The sequence below is a fragment of the Felis catus genome, chromosome C1 (assembly GCF_018350175.1).
Source record: "Felis catus isolate Fca126 chromosome C1, F.catus_Fca126_mat1.0, whole genome shotgun sequence".
Taxonomy (NCBI): domain Eukaryota; kingdom Metazoa; phylum Chordata; class Mammalia; order Carnivora; family Felidae; genus Felis; species Felis catus.
In genome coordinates this window covers 7,690,892-7,709,690 of record NC_058375.1, presented here as the reverse complement: position 1 = coordinate 7,709,690, position 18,799 = coordinate 7,690,892, and the positions used below count along the sequence as shown (strand labels likewise).

Sequence of the window (18,799 nt, the reverse complement as noted above, 5' to 3'; positions counted from 1 at the left end):
AGGGAGCTGCCCCGGGGGCCTGGCTCTCCGGTTATCCTAGGCTTTCCCTGCAAGGTGGCCCTCCGTACTTTGGGGAGCCCCAGAGCCCTGGCGGGGTGTGTGTGTGTGGGGGGGGGGGGGGGAAAGTCCTTGATTCAGACCCTCCTTCCCCACCCAGAGGACAGACAGCCTGTTGCACGAAGCGGCTGGGGAGCGGCAAAAGTTATCTGGGGAGCCTGGCAGAGACGGATGGGCTGGGCTGTGCATGTGGGGAACCACACACGAGACGAGATGCGCCGAGCGTGCTTGCGCAGGGGAATGGTAGCATCGAGGATACGGAATCCTAGGCTCTTGAGTGACGTATGCTGAGGGGAGGCCCAGCCCTGGAGCCACCCTAGCCTCTCTCCGTATTATCTTTTCCCTCAGCGGTCCCAAGGCGCAGCCTACAGAGAACCTAGGAATACTGGGCAGTTAGTGCACACCGGTCTCCAGGAAGAAGGGGCCCCTCTGAAATTGTGATGATTCACCCTCCCGCCCCCTTGCTTGGCTTTTCTAAGACCTATGCAGAGCTGCCGCATGGGGAATAGCTTTCTCCTTTCTCAAGCTGTTGCTGCTGCTGCTTCGGCTGTATTATTTTACTTTACTGTGGTAAGATGCAACTTCACGTAAAATTTGCCACCGTAACCATTTATTTCATTTATTTTTTTTTAATTTTTGTCAACGTCTGTTTATTTTTATTTTTTTATTTTTTTGAGAGAGAGAGAGAGACAGAACTCAAGCGGGGTGGGGGGGGGGGCGGTGCAGAGAGAGAGAGGGAGACACAGAATCCGAAGCAGGCTCCGGGCTCTAGGCCGTCAGCACAGAGCCCGATGCGGGGCTCGAACTCGTGAACCGCGAGATCCTGACCTGAGCTGAAGTCAGACGCTCAGCCGACAGAGCCACCCGGGCGCCCCTATCGTGACCATTTTAAGCTGCACACTTCAGTGGCACTAAGTACATTCGCAGGGTTGTACACCCGTCACCAACATCCAGTTCCAGAAATCTTTCATCACCCCAGACAGACACTCTATCCCTATGAGCAGCCACTCCCCAGTCCCCCTTCCCCCTGCCCCTGACAACCACCAATCTGCTTTCTCTCCCTATGGATTTGCCTGTTCTGGACCTTCCATGTGAATGGAATCCTACGACACGTGACCTCTGTGTCTGCCTCCTCTTACTTCGCATGTTTTCAGGGTGCACCCGTGTTGTGCTGTGTGAGACTCTCGTTCCTTTTCAGGGCTGAGTCATATTCCACCGCGCGGTGTTTATCCAGCCATCCTGCCGCTGGGCATTCGGGCTGGGTTCGTTTACCTTTCGGCTGTTGTGAATAGAGCGTCTATGAACATTCTCGTCCAAGTTTTTATTTGGGTCCGTTTTCCATTCTTTTGGGTGTATACGAGGAGCGGAGTTGCTCCAGCCTCTTCAAGTTAGTAACAAACTATATATTGAGCGCTTACTGTGTGTCGGACCATAGTGCTATGCGTTATCTCAGTGAACCTTCACAACGGCCGGGAGAACCTGAAACTCCGGGAGGACTCTCTTGGGTTTTCGGCGGTTCTCCGGGCCTAGGACAGCATCCAGCATATAGGAGGTCTTCAAGATATATTTGATTTACTGAACCAACCGCCTTTGAGGTGGGGACTTGCACCCCTGCTTTCCCGACGAAGAGGCTGAGGCCTGGAAAGGCTAAGCGGCCTGCCCCACCAGATCCCGCGGTGGTAAGTGACAGAGGCGAGATTCAAGCCCCATCTCCCTGACTCTGCTCTTTTTTTGTTGTTGTTGGTTTTTTTTTTACATTTTTTAACGTTTATTTATTTTTTGAGAGACAGAGTGTGAGCTGGGGAGGAGTAGAGAGAGAGGGAGTCACAGAATCTGAAGCAGGCTCCAGGCTCCCAGCTGTCAGCACAGAGCCCTACGTGGGGCTTGATCTCATGAACTGCAAGATCATGACCTGAGCCCAAGTCGGACCCTTCACCGACCGACTGAGCCACCCAGGCGCCCCTCCCTGACTCTGCTCTTGATCCCTATGTTGTAGGTTTTATCTTCCTCATGCCTATGCCATGCCATGCCATGCACACAGTATGTGCTCCATGAATACCTAAGACCACTGCAGAGCAGGGGACAGAGAGAGATCTAGGGTCGATTTACCTGGTAGAGGGGCTGGGTGAAGCGTGGAGCCGGTGGTGTCTTTCTGTGCATCTGTGTGGCAGAACGTGCCCATCTGTCCAAGGAGGCACTGCCACCCCCTCATTGAGCCCTAAGCCGGCAAAGACTGCACTGGGCACTGCGGAAACCTTGTGGGCAATCTGGCCAGAATTACTCCTCACCTTGACCTTTGAGGCTCCCCGATGGGGGACAGCAAACCCGGCCACCGACCCGGATCCCTCTTATTAGGGAGAGGATGGGTCCCACCAGGAAGGTCTCAGGCACCTCTGCCTTGAGTGGTCAGGCAGGGGCCCTGGGAAATTGGAAGAGTTTCTTCCCCCCATGGGGTCTCAGGAGGGGTGGGGAGGCCGGCTCCTCTCCTGGAACTCCGAGAGAGTAAGGCAGGAATGGGGACCCTGCAGGACAGCATCCAAGGCCAAGGCCTGGGCAGGGAAAGACTGAGACACAGAGGGTGAGCCAGAGGGCCTGGGGCTGGTGGGGGTCAGCTGCGTACTTCCCTGCTTTTTAATTTATGTTATTTATTAAAAACATTTCCTGGGGCGCCTGGTGGCTCAGCCGGTTGAGCGTCCGACTTTGGCTCAGGTCATGATCTCATGCCTCGTGAGTTCGAGCCCCGCGTCGGGCTCTGTGCTGACAGCTCGGAGCCCGGAGCCTGCTTCGGATTCTGCGTCTCCCTCTCTTCTCTGCCCCTCCCCGGCTCGCACTCTGTCTCTCTTTCTCTCAAAAATAAATAAACATTAAAAACAAAACAAAACATTTCCTGAGCCAGGACTTTGACAGAACAGGGTGGGAAAACCCCTTTCCTGCCCCCAAACAACTAGACTCTCTCTCCCTGTTGACCTGTACAGATTTTTCAGGATTCTGGCCAAATTCCAACCCAGCTTGTGTTTGGAACCACCCCCACCCCCACCCCTACCCCAATCGAGAGTCCTGATCTGATGGCTGGTGCTGGGCCTGGGCGGCCAGCCCCACCTGCCCCCTGCTTGCCTTGGGTTCCTTTCCCTAGGAGGGGACAGGCACCTGCTGGATTGTGCAGAGCCCTTGGCCCCCTCTTTGTCCCGCTAACCACTGTGTAAAAGTTTCGGGCTTCCTTTGACCTTTCTGTTTTGCCTGGTTATGCCGAGGCTGTCCCACTGACACGCATCTCCTGGCGTGTTTGCTGGGGTAGCTGCTCAGCCCCTGCCTGCGGCCTCTGTCCCTGGCCCTTCTCCCCTGGCAGAACTTTCTATTCTTTCTTTTTTTCCCCCGGTATTCCTCTCTCTCTCTCTCTCTCTCTCTCTCTCTCTCTCTCTCTCCTTCTGTCTCTCCCTCTCCATCTCTCTCTCTCTCTGTCTCCCTCACTCTTTCACTCTTTTAACATGGTTTTCCTAAAAAGTTTTTTAATCAATCAAATTTGAGGCAGAAAATAGGTTTTGTCACGCCTGGTCCCGGGGTGGTGTGGCTCTCACTCAGGCTCCTGACAGCTCCTCAATGCAGGAAGGAGGCCAAACAGAATATTTCTCGGGGAAAGTGCCCGTTTCCATGACACTGTCCCTTGTTGTCTGTGCTGCCCCCCTCCTCAAGCTGCCGGCTGACATGGCCTCAGCTCCTGTGAAAGGGCCGCGGAGAGGGTGTGTGTGAGGGTGGGGGAGGGGGCAGGGGACAGCACTGGGGGGTAGATGGGCGGCCGACAGCTGCCCCGAGCCTCCACGGCCTGAGAGGGCTGGGGAGCAGGTAGGGGCGGCAGGGACGAGGAGCCTGGCCTGGTGCTGCATAATCAGCTGAGCCTCATAAATATGGGGCCGGGGAGCCGTGGGTGAGACGCTCGGAAGCCAAGTCCAGGATAGTCGGTGGCTACAGCCAGAGGGGACTACAGCTGGATGAGGCCTCTTCAGGTCCCGGTATGCTGGACACAGCAGCTTCCTCTCCCTTCCCGCTGCCCTCTCCCTCCTCTCCGGGGCTCTGGCCCCACCCAGCCCTCCTTCCACCCCAGCACTCCTTGTGCCCGGAGGAGCCTCCAGCGAGCGTCCCAGCTCCCCGGCCCACGGTGCCCCCACCCAGAGCTCCCCGCGGGCCCCCCCGGGTCTCCCCTCTCCTTCCCGCTTCCCTCTGTCTCCTTCCCGTTTGGGTCTTTTTCTCCTTCCCCTCTCTCTTCTACTCTTCTCACTCTCTTTTATAATTAATGATTAGTTTTAATTGGTTTGCTTAGGCAGCCTGACAGCAAATTAACAGAAGCCAGCCCAGGGCTGCCAGGCTCGGGGAGAGCCCACTGCGCTCCGGCACCGGCCGGGCGAAGGCAGGCCAGGCTGAGCCCGGGCCCGTGGGCGGGCTGGGCGCGCTCCAGAAGGAGAGCTGTCACAGCAAGGGTCGGGCCACACCTGGCGGGTGCAGTGGCCAATGGGAAGAAGGCAAGAGGATCTTGGCACACAAGGCACGCAATCGGCAACTTTCTCTGTGCGCTTCTGTTCTTATCCTCCTCCTCACCGCCCTCCCCCCCCCCCCCCCCCCCCCCCCCCGCTCCCCGCCCGTTCTCATTCATATAAGACATTGTCCATGTCTTTGGAGACGAGGGCCAGGTATAAAAGGAGGGCGGGGGCCCTGCCTGCAGACTGGGGCAGGGCTTGCTTGCAACCCCACCCGTCCGCAATCAGGCCGTGGGCCAGCGGGGCTAGCAGCTTGACACCTCTGGGGCCAAGCTCTTGTTCTTTCACACGGACAGGAGGGACAGCAGGTGACCAGGCTGTCGGCCTGGTTAGCTCAGCTGCCTGCCTACCGTCCCGAAGCTCGAGGACCTGGTTCTGTTTGTGACTTGCCGTGCCCTTCTGCACAGAACTCAACCTTTTGGCCCTCGGTTTTCTGGTCAGGGTACTTATCCTAAGTACCCGGAGGGTGGATGGGCTGGGGCGGGGGGGGGGGGGGGCGGTGCATAGACAGCTGGCAGAGAATAGACGTGTTGGCCACGATCCCTGAGCACGTCACGTCTCGTTCTTAGCCAAACGTAGGGTCTCCTGCTCTGCTCTGTGTTCTCCCGCTCTGTACCTGTCCCCACCCCCGAATCCTTTCTTAACTGCAGCATCTTCTCTGGTCTTCTGCTGGGTCCTGGGTATGCCCGGCCACTGGCTCACACAGGTCAGACCAGACATCAGGGACAGTGAGAGGCAGAGAGAGAGAGAGAGAGAGAGAGAGAGAGAGAGAGAGAGAGATGCCCAGGGAAGAAGAAAGAGGTGAGGCTGAACTTCTGAGGCTCCCGCTGAGGTTCCAGAATGCACCCAACCGACCTCCCTGCTCCTGTCTGCCAGGCCACCCGCCCCAGGGGCCGCTGAGGGACACCACCCCGGTCCTGGTCCCCGTGGTCAGCAATCCTGCCCCGCCCCCCCCCCCCCCCGACCAACTCCCGCAAAGTTTCCTCCGAGTGTTGTGTGCGATCAGATCTGCAAGTTGCTCTCTAAGCTTCTTGTCACATTTTGACTTAATGAAGTGCAACTGCTGAGGGATTTGGGTTCAGCGCTCCGGCCTCCCTCGCTCCCTTGTTGTCAGAAAACAGGGGCGGTTGGGGACGGCAACACCGCGCTGCAAGTCGTTATCATTCCGGTCAGTCTGTTTAACACAAAATTAAACAAAGAACTAATTAGTGCCTCATGAATTAATAAATGCACAGTTGCAGGGGAGGATGGGAGGGGAGAAAAAGGTGGTGGAAGGGAGATACTGGAGTTACGGGGTTGGGGGGCTTTTGGGGGTTCAAGGGAGGCTGGCCAGGGTGCCTGGAGAGATCTCAGGCAGAGCGTGTGGGACGGACGTACAGCCAGGCCCCGGGCCGGCTGGCTGGGATGCGAGTCTGACAGCCAGGCCTGCCCAGCGCAGTGCCTCTCAGCGGAGGGGAGAGGCCGGGCTCTCCAGCCCCTGCCCTGCGGCCCCGCCCTGGGCTCGGCCTCCAGGAGCCCAGCTCCCCTCTCTGGCCTCCTCCTCTTTCCACTCTCCCACCTCACCAGCCTCCCCCTTCCTCTCTACTGCCCCCTATCTCAGGCCCCCCAGTTGCCTGCGGACCCCCAGCCTCTCACCATCTGGGCCAGGTGGGCATAGGAGGCCCGTGGGGCAAGCCTCCCCCACTGCCAGATGCCCACAGAGCCCTGTGTCTGGCAGGGTGAGCTCTGCCCGGGTGGGCACCTCTGCCCAGGCAGCCCGGCAAAGGCAGCAAAAGCTGGCAGGAGACCCAGCCCTCCTTAGGAAGACCTGTCAAGTACAATTAGCATTATCTGTCCAAATATGTCCTGGGAAAGAGAGGGAGGGCTGCAGGACTGGGTGGCATTCCGGGAGCCCTGTGCAAGGTCACCTCACCTCTTGCAATCCCCCCAATCTGATTTGGGGATTACACAGCCTAAGGAAATTGGTGTTATTCCTCTTGCATCATTGATAAGCCACAAATGAGGGAGTGGGGAGGAATAAACATAATCAACAGGAAACTCTTCCCAAGTATGGGTAGGGTTCTGAGGCCCCAGGGCTGGGGGGAAAGGGCGAGGGGGGAGAGAGGGGAGGGGGGGAGGGGACAGAGGGCTCCTTAGGTTTTCTATCCACATCAGGAGTTCGTCTCATTGGAACCTGGCTCCCCAAACTCCAGTACCAGGCAGGAGAGTCTGAGCCTGGCCAGCTGGGCTGAGTTATATGTTGGCTAAAGACCCTCTACGTTGTTGGACCGTGTCCCTTGCCCTGCGTGGGCCCCCAGCGTGGGTTGTTGCGTCTCATCGGTAGGACCTCAGGCTAGAAGGTGCTACCGTAGCACCCTCCTGGGTGATGACACCTGTTGGTGCCATGGCCCCTGGTCCACCTCTCTGTCACCCACTTGCTGTAGCAAACAGCTTGGCATATAGCATTTGTCTTTTCAGGGGCTGGGGAGGAGAGTGAAGGAACGGGTGCTGCTGTATTCTGTGGTCCCCGGGCCCCTAGGCTTAGCCACTGCATCCCCCACCCACAGACTCCTATCTCTGCCTCCACAAGAGATGCATGCAGTACGTTCTGACTGTTCCCTCTTTGGTTAAGGGTGTCCCGAGGACTGCATTTCTGCTCTCAGCTCTTACTGCTTTCTGAACTTTTTCAAATTTTGGTTGGCATATATTTGAATGAGCCCAAATCCATTTTTAACCCCCTTCGCCGGTCCTGGAGCATCAGCCCCTTGGCGCATAGGTGGCAAGGACCCCTTGGGCACACAGCAGGATGGAGGGCGAACACTGGGGAGTTGTGGGCATCCCGCCTTGAAAGGCTAACGGGCCTCTTCTCTCTCCCTCCCCAGGATGAAGTGACGCCCCTACTTTGAGAGAGGAGCCTCTAGGACCCGCTGCGAGGTAAGGCCTGAACCCCCTCCCTGATCCTTGTGTCCTCTCCCCTACCGGTGACCACTTACCTAGTACTGGCGTCCCTCGGGGTTAGGAGGATTGGGAAGATGGAGACAGGGAATTGGAGCCACACTGCCCACTTGAACCTGGCAAGAAAAGATGGCCCCGGTAGGAAAATCTCCGATTGGCTCTTGGGCCGGAAATGGGCAGGGGACATGTGGATTGCAGACTTTGGGCATGGAATGCGTTCGAGGTGGTGTGGGGCAAGGAGGCATTTCTGGAGCCAGGGTCTGGCCACCCTTCGGTACCATCCCCAAGTCTCCGCTGTGGCAGCCACTGCTGGCTGTCCCCAGAAGCTCTGCTTGTAGCTCTTGGGGAGCCCTGCGGACTTGAAAGCCTCGGAACTCCAGCCCTGCCTCTCTCTTTGGAGCTGCCGGTCCCTGGTGGCCTCCTCCTCCCTCCACGAGAGGCTGGCAGGGAGGAGGCCTCAGGCCCTGAGCCCAGATCAGGCTGCTGACCCGCCCTTCCCAGGCCCAGGGCTTCCCGGGTCTGGCCGGGCCTTCACAGCCTGTCTCAGTCCCCGGGTGTCTCCAGGAACCTCGGGGGCCACCGGGCCTCGGCCCCAGGCAGCGCGGTGTCAGAGGTGACCGGTGGAACGCCAGTGTTATGTAAATAGCGGGACCTGCCCGGCGGGCGAGCTGGCTGGCTGCAGCCATCCATCATCCCCGCTCGGCGGGGCGGGGGACAGACACGGCACCGTGCGCCTGGCTCCAAACCTGTTTGTTTTCCCTTTGTCTCACGCGTTTCGGGCCTGGCTGTGACCGGCTCCGGGTTTTGTCCCGCTGGCCCCCTCCCCCGGGAGGACGGGGGGAAGGGAGGAGATTCGTGCTGCTCCCACCGCGGCATCCCTTTCGGACTTCAAAGGCTCCCCCAGCATTGTCTGTGCCTGCGGGCAGTGGCCCTGAAAACGTGATCAGAGGCGGCCGGTGTAGGGCAGGCCCGGCCCGCGCCCTGCGCTCTCACTGGGGCCCGTAGATTCCTCCCTTTGCAGCCAGCTCCACCCTGGTTACAGCCCTCCCCGGGCCTCTCTCCTCGCCTTCCTCTCCCCTGGCGTCCCTTCTGGCCAGCCCGGCCCACTGCTGCCCACTCCCGTCCCCTCTTGGCCGCAGGGTAACACCTCTCTTGGGGCATCGAGACTCCTAGAATGTCGAGAACTCCCATGTCACTCCCTGCCCCTTCATATCATCCACGAGGATCTGAAGCAAAGTGAAGGGCCTCTTGGCGTGCTGGGCGCTGGAGCCAGTTCCTGGACATCTGTTTCCCAGACCAGCGCTTGTTCCTTCCCCTTCTTTTTATCTACCCTCTGCTGGTAATGAGGGCCTGACGTCCACCTGAGGCCTCTGCCCAGCCCTTCCCTTCACTTCTTGGCAAGGTCCAGGTTGGATACTTCTGTCCCCAGGTGGTGGGACCCCATCTTGGGTCTTGAAAGTCCAGCCCTAGGTGCTTTCCATTCTCTGGAGCAAGGCGTGGCCCACTGCCCTTTTTTGTAAATAAAGTTTTATTGGAACATAGCCACACCCGTTCATTTGCATATTGGTTCTGGCTGCTTTGACTCCAGCTGCAACAGAGAATGTTTGGCGCCACAAGCCGAACGTATTCACTCTCTAACCCTTTTCGGGACAGGTTTGCTGTCTCCTGACCTCTGCTCTTTTCTTTAAGTGGCAAAATATACATAACATGAAAATTACCGTTGTAACCATTTTTAAGTGTGTAATTTCCTGGTGTTCAGTATGTCCACCGTGTTGACTGTCACGCTGCCCTGTGCCCTTGTCTTCCGTGGGGTTGCCCTGAGGGCCGCGGGCAGTTGTCCGGGGAGCCTGTCCCAGGGTTGTGGGCTGCCTGCGGGCCTAGTCTGTTTGGGGCCACCCCCTCTCTGTCTCTCTGTCCTCCTCAGGGCCTCATTCTCTGCTCAGTCCCACCCATCTAGAAGTCCTGGCTTGTCTTCCCTCTGACAGCCACCGTTTCCTCAGAGCCCGGCATCCCTTCCCATGAGCCCTGCGTAGCCTTTAACCTTCACCGAGCTCTCAGATCAGTTCCCTCTTCCGTAAGGTGAGCAGAATAGCTACTTTGCAGACAAAGTTATTGGGACAAATGAGTTAATGCGGTCAAAGGTGTCTGGCCTGGGGCCTGACAGGTCGGAAGAACTCACATTCCCTCCTCCTCTCCTACCTTTTCACCTCCCAGAGCACCAGCCGTCCCTGGGCAGGTTCCAAGGGGTTCCCCACCCCTGCCCAGGGACTTCTGAGTCTGACTTCTTGGGGGACGTGAGTCTCCTCCTCACTCCAGTGGGCGCAACGGGAGGAAACGTCCCCCACCCCGGGTCGTGGGCTGAGGGGGGTTGGGGTTCTCGTGTCTGTGCCCTGTGCTCCCCATCTGCTGCAGGGCTCTGGGAAATCGCATACCTTCTCTGGGCCCCAGTCTGTCTGTCTGTAAAAGGGCGTCCTGACCACCCTGCTCTCTGCTTCAAGAGGCTGTTGCAAGTAGGAGCCAGGTGCTTGGGGGAGAGCTGGGAAGGCTGTGTTCGTGGGTGCTGCTGGGGGCGAAGGAGGACAAAGGTAGAGTCTGGGTTTGAACCTGGGCCCGTTCTGGGGGAGGTGGGAACTAGGCCATAGTTCCTACCGAGAAGTCCCGGAGGTTACAAGGTGGGCACTTGCTCTGTACGGGCACAGGGACCAAGCTGCCGTGACACGTTGCCCGTGCCGTGAGCTAACCGGCGGGGAGGGAGGCCAGGGGAAGGGGAGGGAAGGTGGAGCTGGGCAGCAGTCGGAGGTCTGAGGCCAGAGCCGTGTCCACTGGCCGCCCACTCCTGCTGCTGCTGCTGCCGGCTCTCTTACTGCGTCTTTTCACGGGCTCCTGGCCTTGCGCGTGTGTGTTTTCCCTCCCAGCATCCCACCGGTCTCTCTTCCTGCTTGCCTTCCCGCCACCCGTACTGCCACCCCCAGCTCCACGGCTCGCTCTCTCTCTCCCTCTCTCCCTCTCTCTCCTTTTCATCTACTCCGAAGGCTTTACTTTACTTCCTTGTCACCCTAATTGATTGCATTAACCTTTCAGCGTATTGGATTTCCTCGGCATCGTGCAGAGAGCCCTGCGCAATATGCTTATAATCTGAGCCATAATGGACAGTTTGCAGTCAACAAGCCCCTTCTCCCTTCTCTGCCATCGGCCCCGTGACATCTCTCTTGCCCAGGCCACCATGGCCATTTCCCACCCCCCACCCCCCACCCCCCCACCGGCAGGGGTGGGGCAGTGGGTGAGGCTGGGTGGAAGCAGACATACCCTGGACCCACTGATGGATCTCCCTGCATCTCCCCTCCTCCCGGCTCTGCCCCCCCCCCCCGCCCCCGCTCTGCCTCTGCTTCTCCAGGCCTCCCGGCCCAGGTCCTTTGCCAGGCCTCTGGTCTTCGAGAATCCTCTCGGCTCCGCTGTCTGCTTCTGGGACTCTGACTAATGAAGGGCTCACGGGGCCAGCTTGGATTTGGGGAATAAGACAGTCCCCTGGTTCCACCGGATGGTTCTCAGAGCAAACCATCACTCCTTTGCTTGCCTAGGAGGCTTTGGGGAAAGATGATGGTGAGCACTTCAGGAGATGGAGAGACGTGATACAGGCCGCGGGGCAGTAAGCCGGAGAGAAGCCTCCGTGAGGCAAGATGGCTTAGCCTCACAGGAGACTCGCATGGGGGAGGCAGGAGAAAATGCGAGCTGGCTGCTCAGGTTAGTAGGAAAGGGCTCCCTCGGGTGCGTTCCAGATGGGCACCTCCTCATCCAGCATCAGGCAAAGGAGCCAGTCCGTGCCAGCTGCCCCGTCCCGGGCGCTCGGCGAGTCCCGGCCCCGTAGGTCCTGGCTGGGGCTGCCAGCCTGCAGACCCAAAGCCCGGTCAGCTGAATCTTTATTCACAACAGGATGGATGTCGGGTTGAATACATTAGTGTCAGGCCGGAGGAGCGGGACGGAAGCTCCCCTTAGCGCTGGTGGTACTTCCTCTCTCCCGCGCTGTTCCCCCCTCCCCGCCCCCACTCTCTGTCCATCATCTTCTCCTTCTGAGCATCCCCTCCTGCCATCCCTCCATCACTCCGAAGGGCAGGCTTTGGCAACAGGGGGGCCGGACTAGGTCCTTCCCACCCTCTCCCAGGGATTTTGGGGGTGGGCAGAGGGCACAGCAGGGAGAAGCCACGCAGCGAATTAAAGTTTGGTGATTGTCAGTGTCAGGAGAAGCTAAATAACCCTGTAACTAGTATGAAGGTGAAGTCACGGCCTGCTGCACATGGAAAATATGAGTGCTCTGGGAGACAGGGAGAGTGAGCGGCAGAGTCTGCCCGCCGTGGTGGGCAGCCTCCTCTCCAGGGACCCAGCCAGAGAGGCGGGAGGAGGGCCATGCCCTCTCCCATCGCTGCCAGGGAACAGCCGCCCAGGACCCCCTCCACGTATGAGGGGCAGCTCAGCTGCTTAACAACCTGCTGGCCCAGCACTGGGGACCCGGGCAGATGTCCGTAGGCACCCAGCAATATATACTCGTGGACGCCAACCCATCCGCCTGGGGCCATGTCAGTCCTTCCTCGCTCGTCCCTACTAGTGCTTACTCTGTGCCAGGCTGTGTGCTCTGCCCTGTACGACAACTCTGTGCAGTAAGTGCTATTGTTCTCCCCCCCCCCTTTTTGTCCCCACTTTTTTATAACCCACTTTACTGAGCTATAGTTTACACGCAGTGTACAATTCATCGGCTTTTTAGTATATTCCCAACATCGTATGGTCGTCACCACTATCTAATTTTAAAATGTTTTCATCACCCCAGAAAGAAACCCCGTACTCATTAGCAGTCACTCCACCTTCCATCCCCGGCCCTGGGCAATCACAAATTATTCTCTTTGATGCTGAGAAAATGGAGGCTCAGAGAGGGTCAACAACCTGATCAAGGCGGCACAGCCAGTGAGTGATAGAGCCGGGGTTCAAACCCAGGTAGCGGGACTCCAGAGTCAGTGCTCCTCGAAGGACCGCCCGATGTCTTGGCTGCGCCCCCCTCCCCCCAACATGCCCTGCTACACGTTGCTAACAGCCCGGGCTCAGGCGTGTGTGAGCACCATCCAGACACGTAGGCCCAGGCGGCAACACGCGTCTCTCTCCCGAGGTAGACTTGCGAGTCCATACAGAAAAATCTCACACCCCTCGGAAGGACAGCCAACGTCCCCTCCTCTTGAACCTTCTCTTTCAAGCCCTGCTCCTGGAAGGGAGGGTTGGCTGGCACAGGAACCAGCAGCAACAGGGGAGCTAAAGTGGCCAGCGAGACCTAGGTGGTTTGAGAGTTTTAAAAGGAGAAATCCCCGTATCGCCTGTAGCTGATCACTGTAACTAAAATCCAATGCCAACACAACATTCCAGAACAGGTCCCGCCCGGGTTGGGGCCACCGGTTGGGGCCACCGGCTAGGCCTTGCCGTGCCCACAGGAGGACTCAAGGAACTCAGCTCCCACATCACACTTACCCTCTTTCCTTCTGACTCTCACTCTGTCCTTTGCTTCTTCTGTCCCCCCCCCCCCCAACCCCCGCCGCCTCTTTCTTCCTTACACTCCTGCTTTCACTCCCCAAAACTTCTAACAAACAGACAGACAGACGAACGTTTGTGGCCATCCTCTTGACTCGCAAAATTGGGGAATTAACGTGAAACTCTTGCTGCCTCTGATAAGGGATGAGTACAGGGAGAGACAAAGGGAAAGGTAGGCCAGGGAAGGAGTCTGTTGGATTTGGTTTGGGGTTTTTTCCTCCTTCTTCTCGCTCCCTCCAAAGCGGAGGATCCGGCCGGGCCAGTTTGGATATTTATTAAGAAAAAGCCAAAGATAATTAACTTTTTTGTTTTTGTTTTGTTTGCGGGTGCCTCCCCTGCTGGCACTGCTGACTGCCTGGCAAATTAAACCTGCTCCCTGCCCCGGCGGCAGCTCTGCTGTCGGCTGTCCCGACACCGCCGGGGCCCATCAGCTGCCCACCCGGCCACCCACCTTGGGTTTCAGACCTAGGGTCGCTTTATGCCACCACCGATGCCACGTCCCCAGGCTCTTGTGACTTCTAGAGCAGCCTTTAGAGCTGGGTAAGTGGCCTGCGGGGAGACAGAGAGGAGGGCTACTGTTGGGGTTGTGGCCAGCATTTCCCTCGGAGGAGAAGGGGTGAAAGAGTAAGGGCTGCCAGGGGGGCCAAGGCACACCCTCCGGCCAGTTCAGGGTTGTCAGCTTTCCAGAAGAGGGTGAGGAGAACAGAGAATGAGCTTCGAGGGCAGGAGAGGCCAGATTTGGGCCGTGCCCACCACCAGCCTTCTCCTGGGAGGCCGCTACACTGCGAGGACCCGCGGCCCCTGGGAACGCTCTGGAGGAGACTTGGGGCCACAGCACCATCCCCTGGTATCTGTCCGCCCTCAACACTGCCCCCCCGTCCCCCTCCCACCTCTGGTGCAGCCTAGGCCCCGCGGGGGCCCCGCGGAGTGGTCGGGGAGCCGGCACTGCCTCGGGTCTGCTGCCTTAGAATCGCGCAGAGCCCTGAGGCCGAGCTCCGACCTGAGCCCGAGCCCTGTCCTGTCCGTGGGCCAAGGGACAGACCTCTCGATGGGCAGACAGAGTTGGGAGCCAGGACGGCCAGTGAGGAAGGCAGGTCCTCTTGAGGGGCCAGCCAACCCCGAGCTTGGAGTTGGAGGTGTGGTTTGCCCCTCTGCTAAATTAATATGCCTCAGCCCCTCCCCTGGCAGAGACCTCTCCTCTGTCCCCCCGGCTTCATCCGCAGCTGGGCAAGGAGGTAGCGATGTGAGGTCCTTCCAGGAGGGGAACCTGCTTGGGAGCTGGGCACAGAAAGGAGGGCATTTTTTTCAAGGATTTTGCTGGCCCTTTTTTTTTTTTTCTCTGAAATATAAGGATGTGCAATTTTTTTGGTTTCAATTTAGCATTGGAGAATTTTATAATTTAGTAATTAAAATCTCTGATAGGCTTTAGAAATTGCGGCTAATTGAATTTAATGGGAAGATGATTTTCAATTTTATTTGATTACCGGGACCCCTGGCATCGGTATTTATGGGAAAAAAATGGGAAATGTGCTGTGTGGGCTAAGATGGCATAATTGAATTAGGGATAATCGGATTTCTCCGTCATGAATTTCACTATAATTTTCCTATAATTTTCCATTAGATATCTAGTTTACAAATATTCACAAAGAAATGAAGCTCTTTCGGAATGGAGATTGCTGGCTAACAGGATTACGGGCCCGGGCGTGTGGTTGTGCCAGCCTCTATACCGCCATAATGCGATCCCTGTATCTGCCTTCTACTTAGCTTAAGCCTGGCCTCAGCCGTGCGCTCCCCCACCCACCCCACTGCTCCTCTCTGTCCCGGTCTGCCCCCTGCCCCGACACCCGCCCGTCCACGGCCCCGCGACTCCTTGTGCCCTGGCAGACGGTCCCGTCCCCGTGCCCCGGCGCTTCCTGTCCGCACTGTGCGCACTCGACGTTCACCCGGACAGCCCTCCCTCCGTCAGCCTGAGGAGCACACTCACACGCAAACACACGGACTCCCTCGCAGGTGCGAACATGCTTATTCACATGCACACACACTCCTTTGGCCAAGGCTTCTGTGCCCTGGCCCAGTCGCCTCAGAGGGAACCAGTTTATTGGGATCCTGGGGTGGGGTGCAGGAACAAAAGGAGCTTTGTTCAAGTTTATGTGAAAGTTACAAATTCAGAATGAGAGCAGATAAAGCCTGAGATATCTGGTGTGTAAACAGGCTGGTGAGTGAGAAGGCCCCGGGCTCGGGAGGGGGAGAGAATGAGTGGGCCCTCTGGGGGTGTGAGCAGACCGGGAGCCAACCATGGAAGCCCATGGAAGCCGGCCTGGGGAGCGCCGCCGGTTTCCCCTGGACTCGTGTGAGGGGCCTGGTGGGTGGGCTCGCTGTGCACAGCTCCCCATTTGCTCTGGGGGTGGGGCGTACAAGGACGAGCCAGCGTCTCTGGGCCCAGGGCCTCAAGACTGGGAGGGAGGGTGGCATTGGGCTTTCCGTCCCCCGAATCCCAGGCACAAATGTCCTCCCTGTGGCCTGGCCTCAGGGTCTAAGAGGTGTCACCACATCGGGGTCCTCAAGGCAAAAATGGGCCACAGCCTCAGAGATGCCAGAGATGTGGGCCTCTCCCCTTCGTACGAGCACACACCCAAAGAGAAAGAAAGAGAACTCTGGGGACCCCTCCATTGTGCAGCCTCTGACTCACGTGATCTTGATGCATGCATGATCTTGATGCCTCAGCCTTCTTTCTCCTCAGACCTTCTCGAATCGTAACATGCCAAGATGGCCTCACTCTCTGTGCCTCCCTGGCCTCTTCTCCACTCTTGGACAAGGCCTCTTAAGCCTGCAATGGCTGATCGCGGCCATCGCCTTGGCAGCCCACGCATCCCTCCACCACTTTGCTTGATGGGTCCCTCTAGCTGGCCCTGTGTGTTCTGTGTCCTTCCAGCTCTCCAGCCTTTGTCAGAGGCCCCAAAGTCACCGTGCAGCCAGTCCAGTCGGCCTTGTCTGGGGAACTGAAAGGCATGCCCTCCCATGCCCTGACCACCATCGGCAGAAGCCACAAGGACATTCAGAGACAGCCAGTGGGCCGTGTGGGTCACATACGCAGGGGACTCCTGATAACGCACATCATCCAATAAACCCTGAACTCGCACTCTTACGTCTTCAGGCTTCCTTCCACACCCTGGTTGCCCAGGTGGAGAAGCAGGCACTCAGGATTGGGGCTTGGGATTAACTGCCTGTTGTGACAACCCAAAGCTGTAGGCCTCACTTTGGAGAGCCACAGGTGAGAGCACCCAGAGGCATGTGGAGACTCCAGAGTGGTTCTGGACGCAGAGGTCCCCTCTCCAAGATCCCACGTGGGGAACAGAGCCCAGGGTCTTCTGTGCATGATTGCCCTGTACCAGCACATGTCCTAGCCTCCAGGTAGCACGTGGCTTGGCCTCTGCTCCTGTATTCAGGGCGTTGGGGTCACGGGATGCTCAGTAAAGCTTCTGGGCCTCTCCAGCTACTCTTCCTCCAAAGGGACAGGGCAGGCCTGAAGGGTGGAGGGTTGCGTGTGACAACCAGCAAAGGGGGTTGCCAAGAGTCAGCAGGGGAGGGCGGTCAAATAGGGGAGAGATGCAAACCTCCTCCTTGTGAGGCCATTTGGAGCTAAAAAGAAGACGAAGAAGAACAATAAGGGGAAAGTGGGAGAAAGAGTAGATTGGTTTTTTTCTCTGACTTCTTTGCCCCAAGGTTTCCCTGGGCACCTCCCTTGGCAAAGTAGAAATACTGCAGAAATAGGCCAGTGCCATTTTGCTGAATGCTGCCCAAAGACCAGAGAAAACCCAGGGTCTATTCCGTTCCCCTCACTGAAGGCAGTGTGGCCTTCCCTGAAGCAGGAGGAGAGGAAGGCAGCAGAATGGTTACACAAGGAGCAGAGGGGGAGCTAGAGACAGTAAGATCCAGGTACTGTACCAGCTAAGCTGCCCACGTTCCTGTTCCAGCTCGCCTGGCTGTCTCCTTCCTTGAACACCCCCCCCCCCAAATCCAACGGGTAACTTGGATCACTAAAATTTAAGGAATTCCACATACCTGTCTGCAGCAGGGACGTTTGGGGGACAGGAGACCCACCAAAGTGCTTTCTGGGGGGGGGTGGGGGAGTGCCTTCCAGGGACAAGGAGAGCACAAGGAGTCCTGGTCCAGAGAGGAATGGGCAGGCAGGAAATGCCGCGGCTGTGGGGCAGGTGGCTTGACCCTGGCTCCTTGGTTCAGGAATACCTCTGCCCTCTGTGCCCGGATCCTTACTGGGGCATGGCAGAGGAAACAGGGTGGGAGGGAAGCCCACGTGATGGCATGGATCTGTGTCGGGGTGCTCTGAGTAAAGGCTGCCCAGGGGGGTGAGGGAAAAAAGAGGTGCTGGACTCCCCTCACGGCCCAACTGAGGGGCTGGGGGCTGAACTTTGGAGGAGGTGGAGGAGGAGGAGGAGGAAGAGGAGGAGGAGGAGGAGGAGAAAGGCCGGGAGAGCAGAGATGTGTAGGCAGCCAGGGTTGGCCTGGGTCGGGAGGGCACCAGGGCCCAGTCAGGGCAAAACCAAGAGGAAGTGGCTGAAGCCTAGGGTCCTGGCTCTCCTGGAGCCTGCAGCGGCGGCTGGCTTGCAGAGCAGCGCGAGCGGACTCACGTGTCCCGGGCCACCACCGTCCCCCCCCCCCCACGGGCCCCCCCAGGCCGACCGCTCGGCAGTCTTTCCTCCTTGGAACTAAAAAGCTCCGCCACTACCCCCCCCCCCCCCCCCCACCATGAGAGTCGGGTTTGAGGGGACGTGGACGCTCTGCTCCTCCGGCACCCGCAGCACTCTGGGCGCCCGCCGGCCGCGCGAGGGGGAGCATGAGGGCGCGGCCCGGCGGGCGCGACCCCGTGGCGCTCACACCTGCGCCCGCCCGGGCGGAAAAGTTTGCGCGGCCGCGCGCGCCGTGAGCCCTCGGCCGGCGGACGCCGTCGAGCGGCGCCCGCGGGGCTCCAGGCGCAGAAGGGAGCGTGCGAGCGCGCGCCCGCCGGCGTCCGGCCAGAGTTGCTCGGGGACGCGAGCGTCGCCAGCCTCGCCCCTCCCGCCCCTGTCCGCGCGCCGAGTCCCCGCCTCCCTCTTCCCGAAGTCTAAGGTTTGGGGACTCGCAGAGCCAATGAGGCCGGCCGCCAGAGCGGGTGCGCTGGGGCCGCGCGCGCGCGTGCGCGCGCGTGGGGGAGAGGCGGGGGCGCGCGTGCGGGATTGGGGCGGGCGCGTGCGTGCGGCGCGGCGCGGAGGGCGAGCGCGCGCCCATTCACTCCGGCACCGCGGCGGGCGGGCGGGCGCGCGCGGGCGGGCAGAGCTCTGCTCTTTCACCTGCCGGGGCGGCGCGGCCCGGCCCGGAGGAGGCGGCGCCGCGGCCGCCCTGCCAATCACCTTGGCGCCTGGCAGCGCCCCCGGCCGCTCCCGCCCGCCCGCTCCCTCCTGCCAAACTGTTACCCTGAGTGTTACCGTCAGGAGCAATGACATCAGGGCTTTAAAACAACTTGTTATTCGGGGAGTAATCAGTTGCAATTAGGCATTAATTAAGTATTATGAAAGTTGATTATTTAAGTGAATTCGGCTTTCGACTCTCCGACTATGGTGAGTACGGGAGTGGGGCGGGGGAGGGCAGGGGGCGCCGCCGCGGGGCTCGACCCCGGCGCGGGCGGGGGGCGCGGGCGCGGGCGCGGGCGGGGCCGA

The 18,799-nt window shown here is 59.0% G+C and overlaps 1 protein-coding gene across 5 annotated transcripts in view; it reads left to right on the top strand.

The window, feature by feature from the left end:
* CASZ1 (castor zinc finger 1) overlaps positions 1-18,799 on the top strand; it is a 149,073-nt gene that overhangs the window by 74,887 nt on the left and 55,387 nt on the right. For 2 of the 5 annotated variants that reach the window (XM_045035074.1, XM_045035075.1), the window contains exon 3: positions 7,448-7,499. Coding sequence is in view for 2 of the 5 variants with exons in the window: in XM_045035073.1 (XP_044891008.1) it covers positions 18,652-18,700 (49 nt within the window). In the remaining 3 variants the exon portion in view is untranslated. Of the gene's footprint in view, positions 1-7,447; positions 7,500-10,991; positions 13,626-18,528; positions 18,701-18,799 lie in introns of those variants that run through there. The other 3 variants (XM_045035076.1, XM_045035073.1, XM_023258119.2) reach the window with 3 other exon arrangements.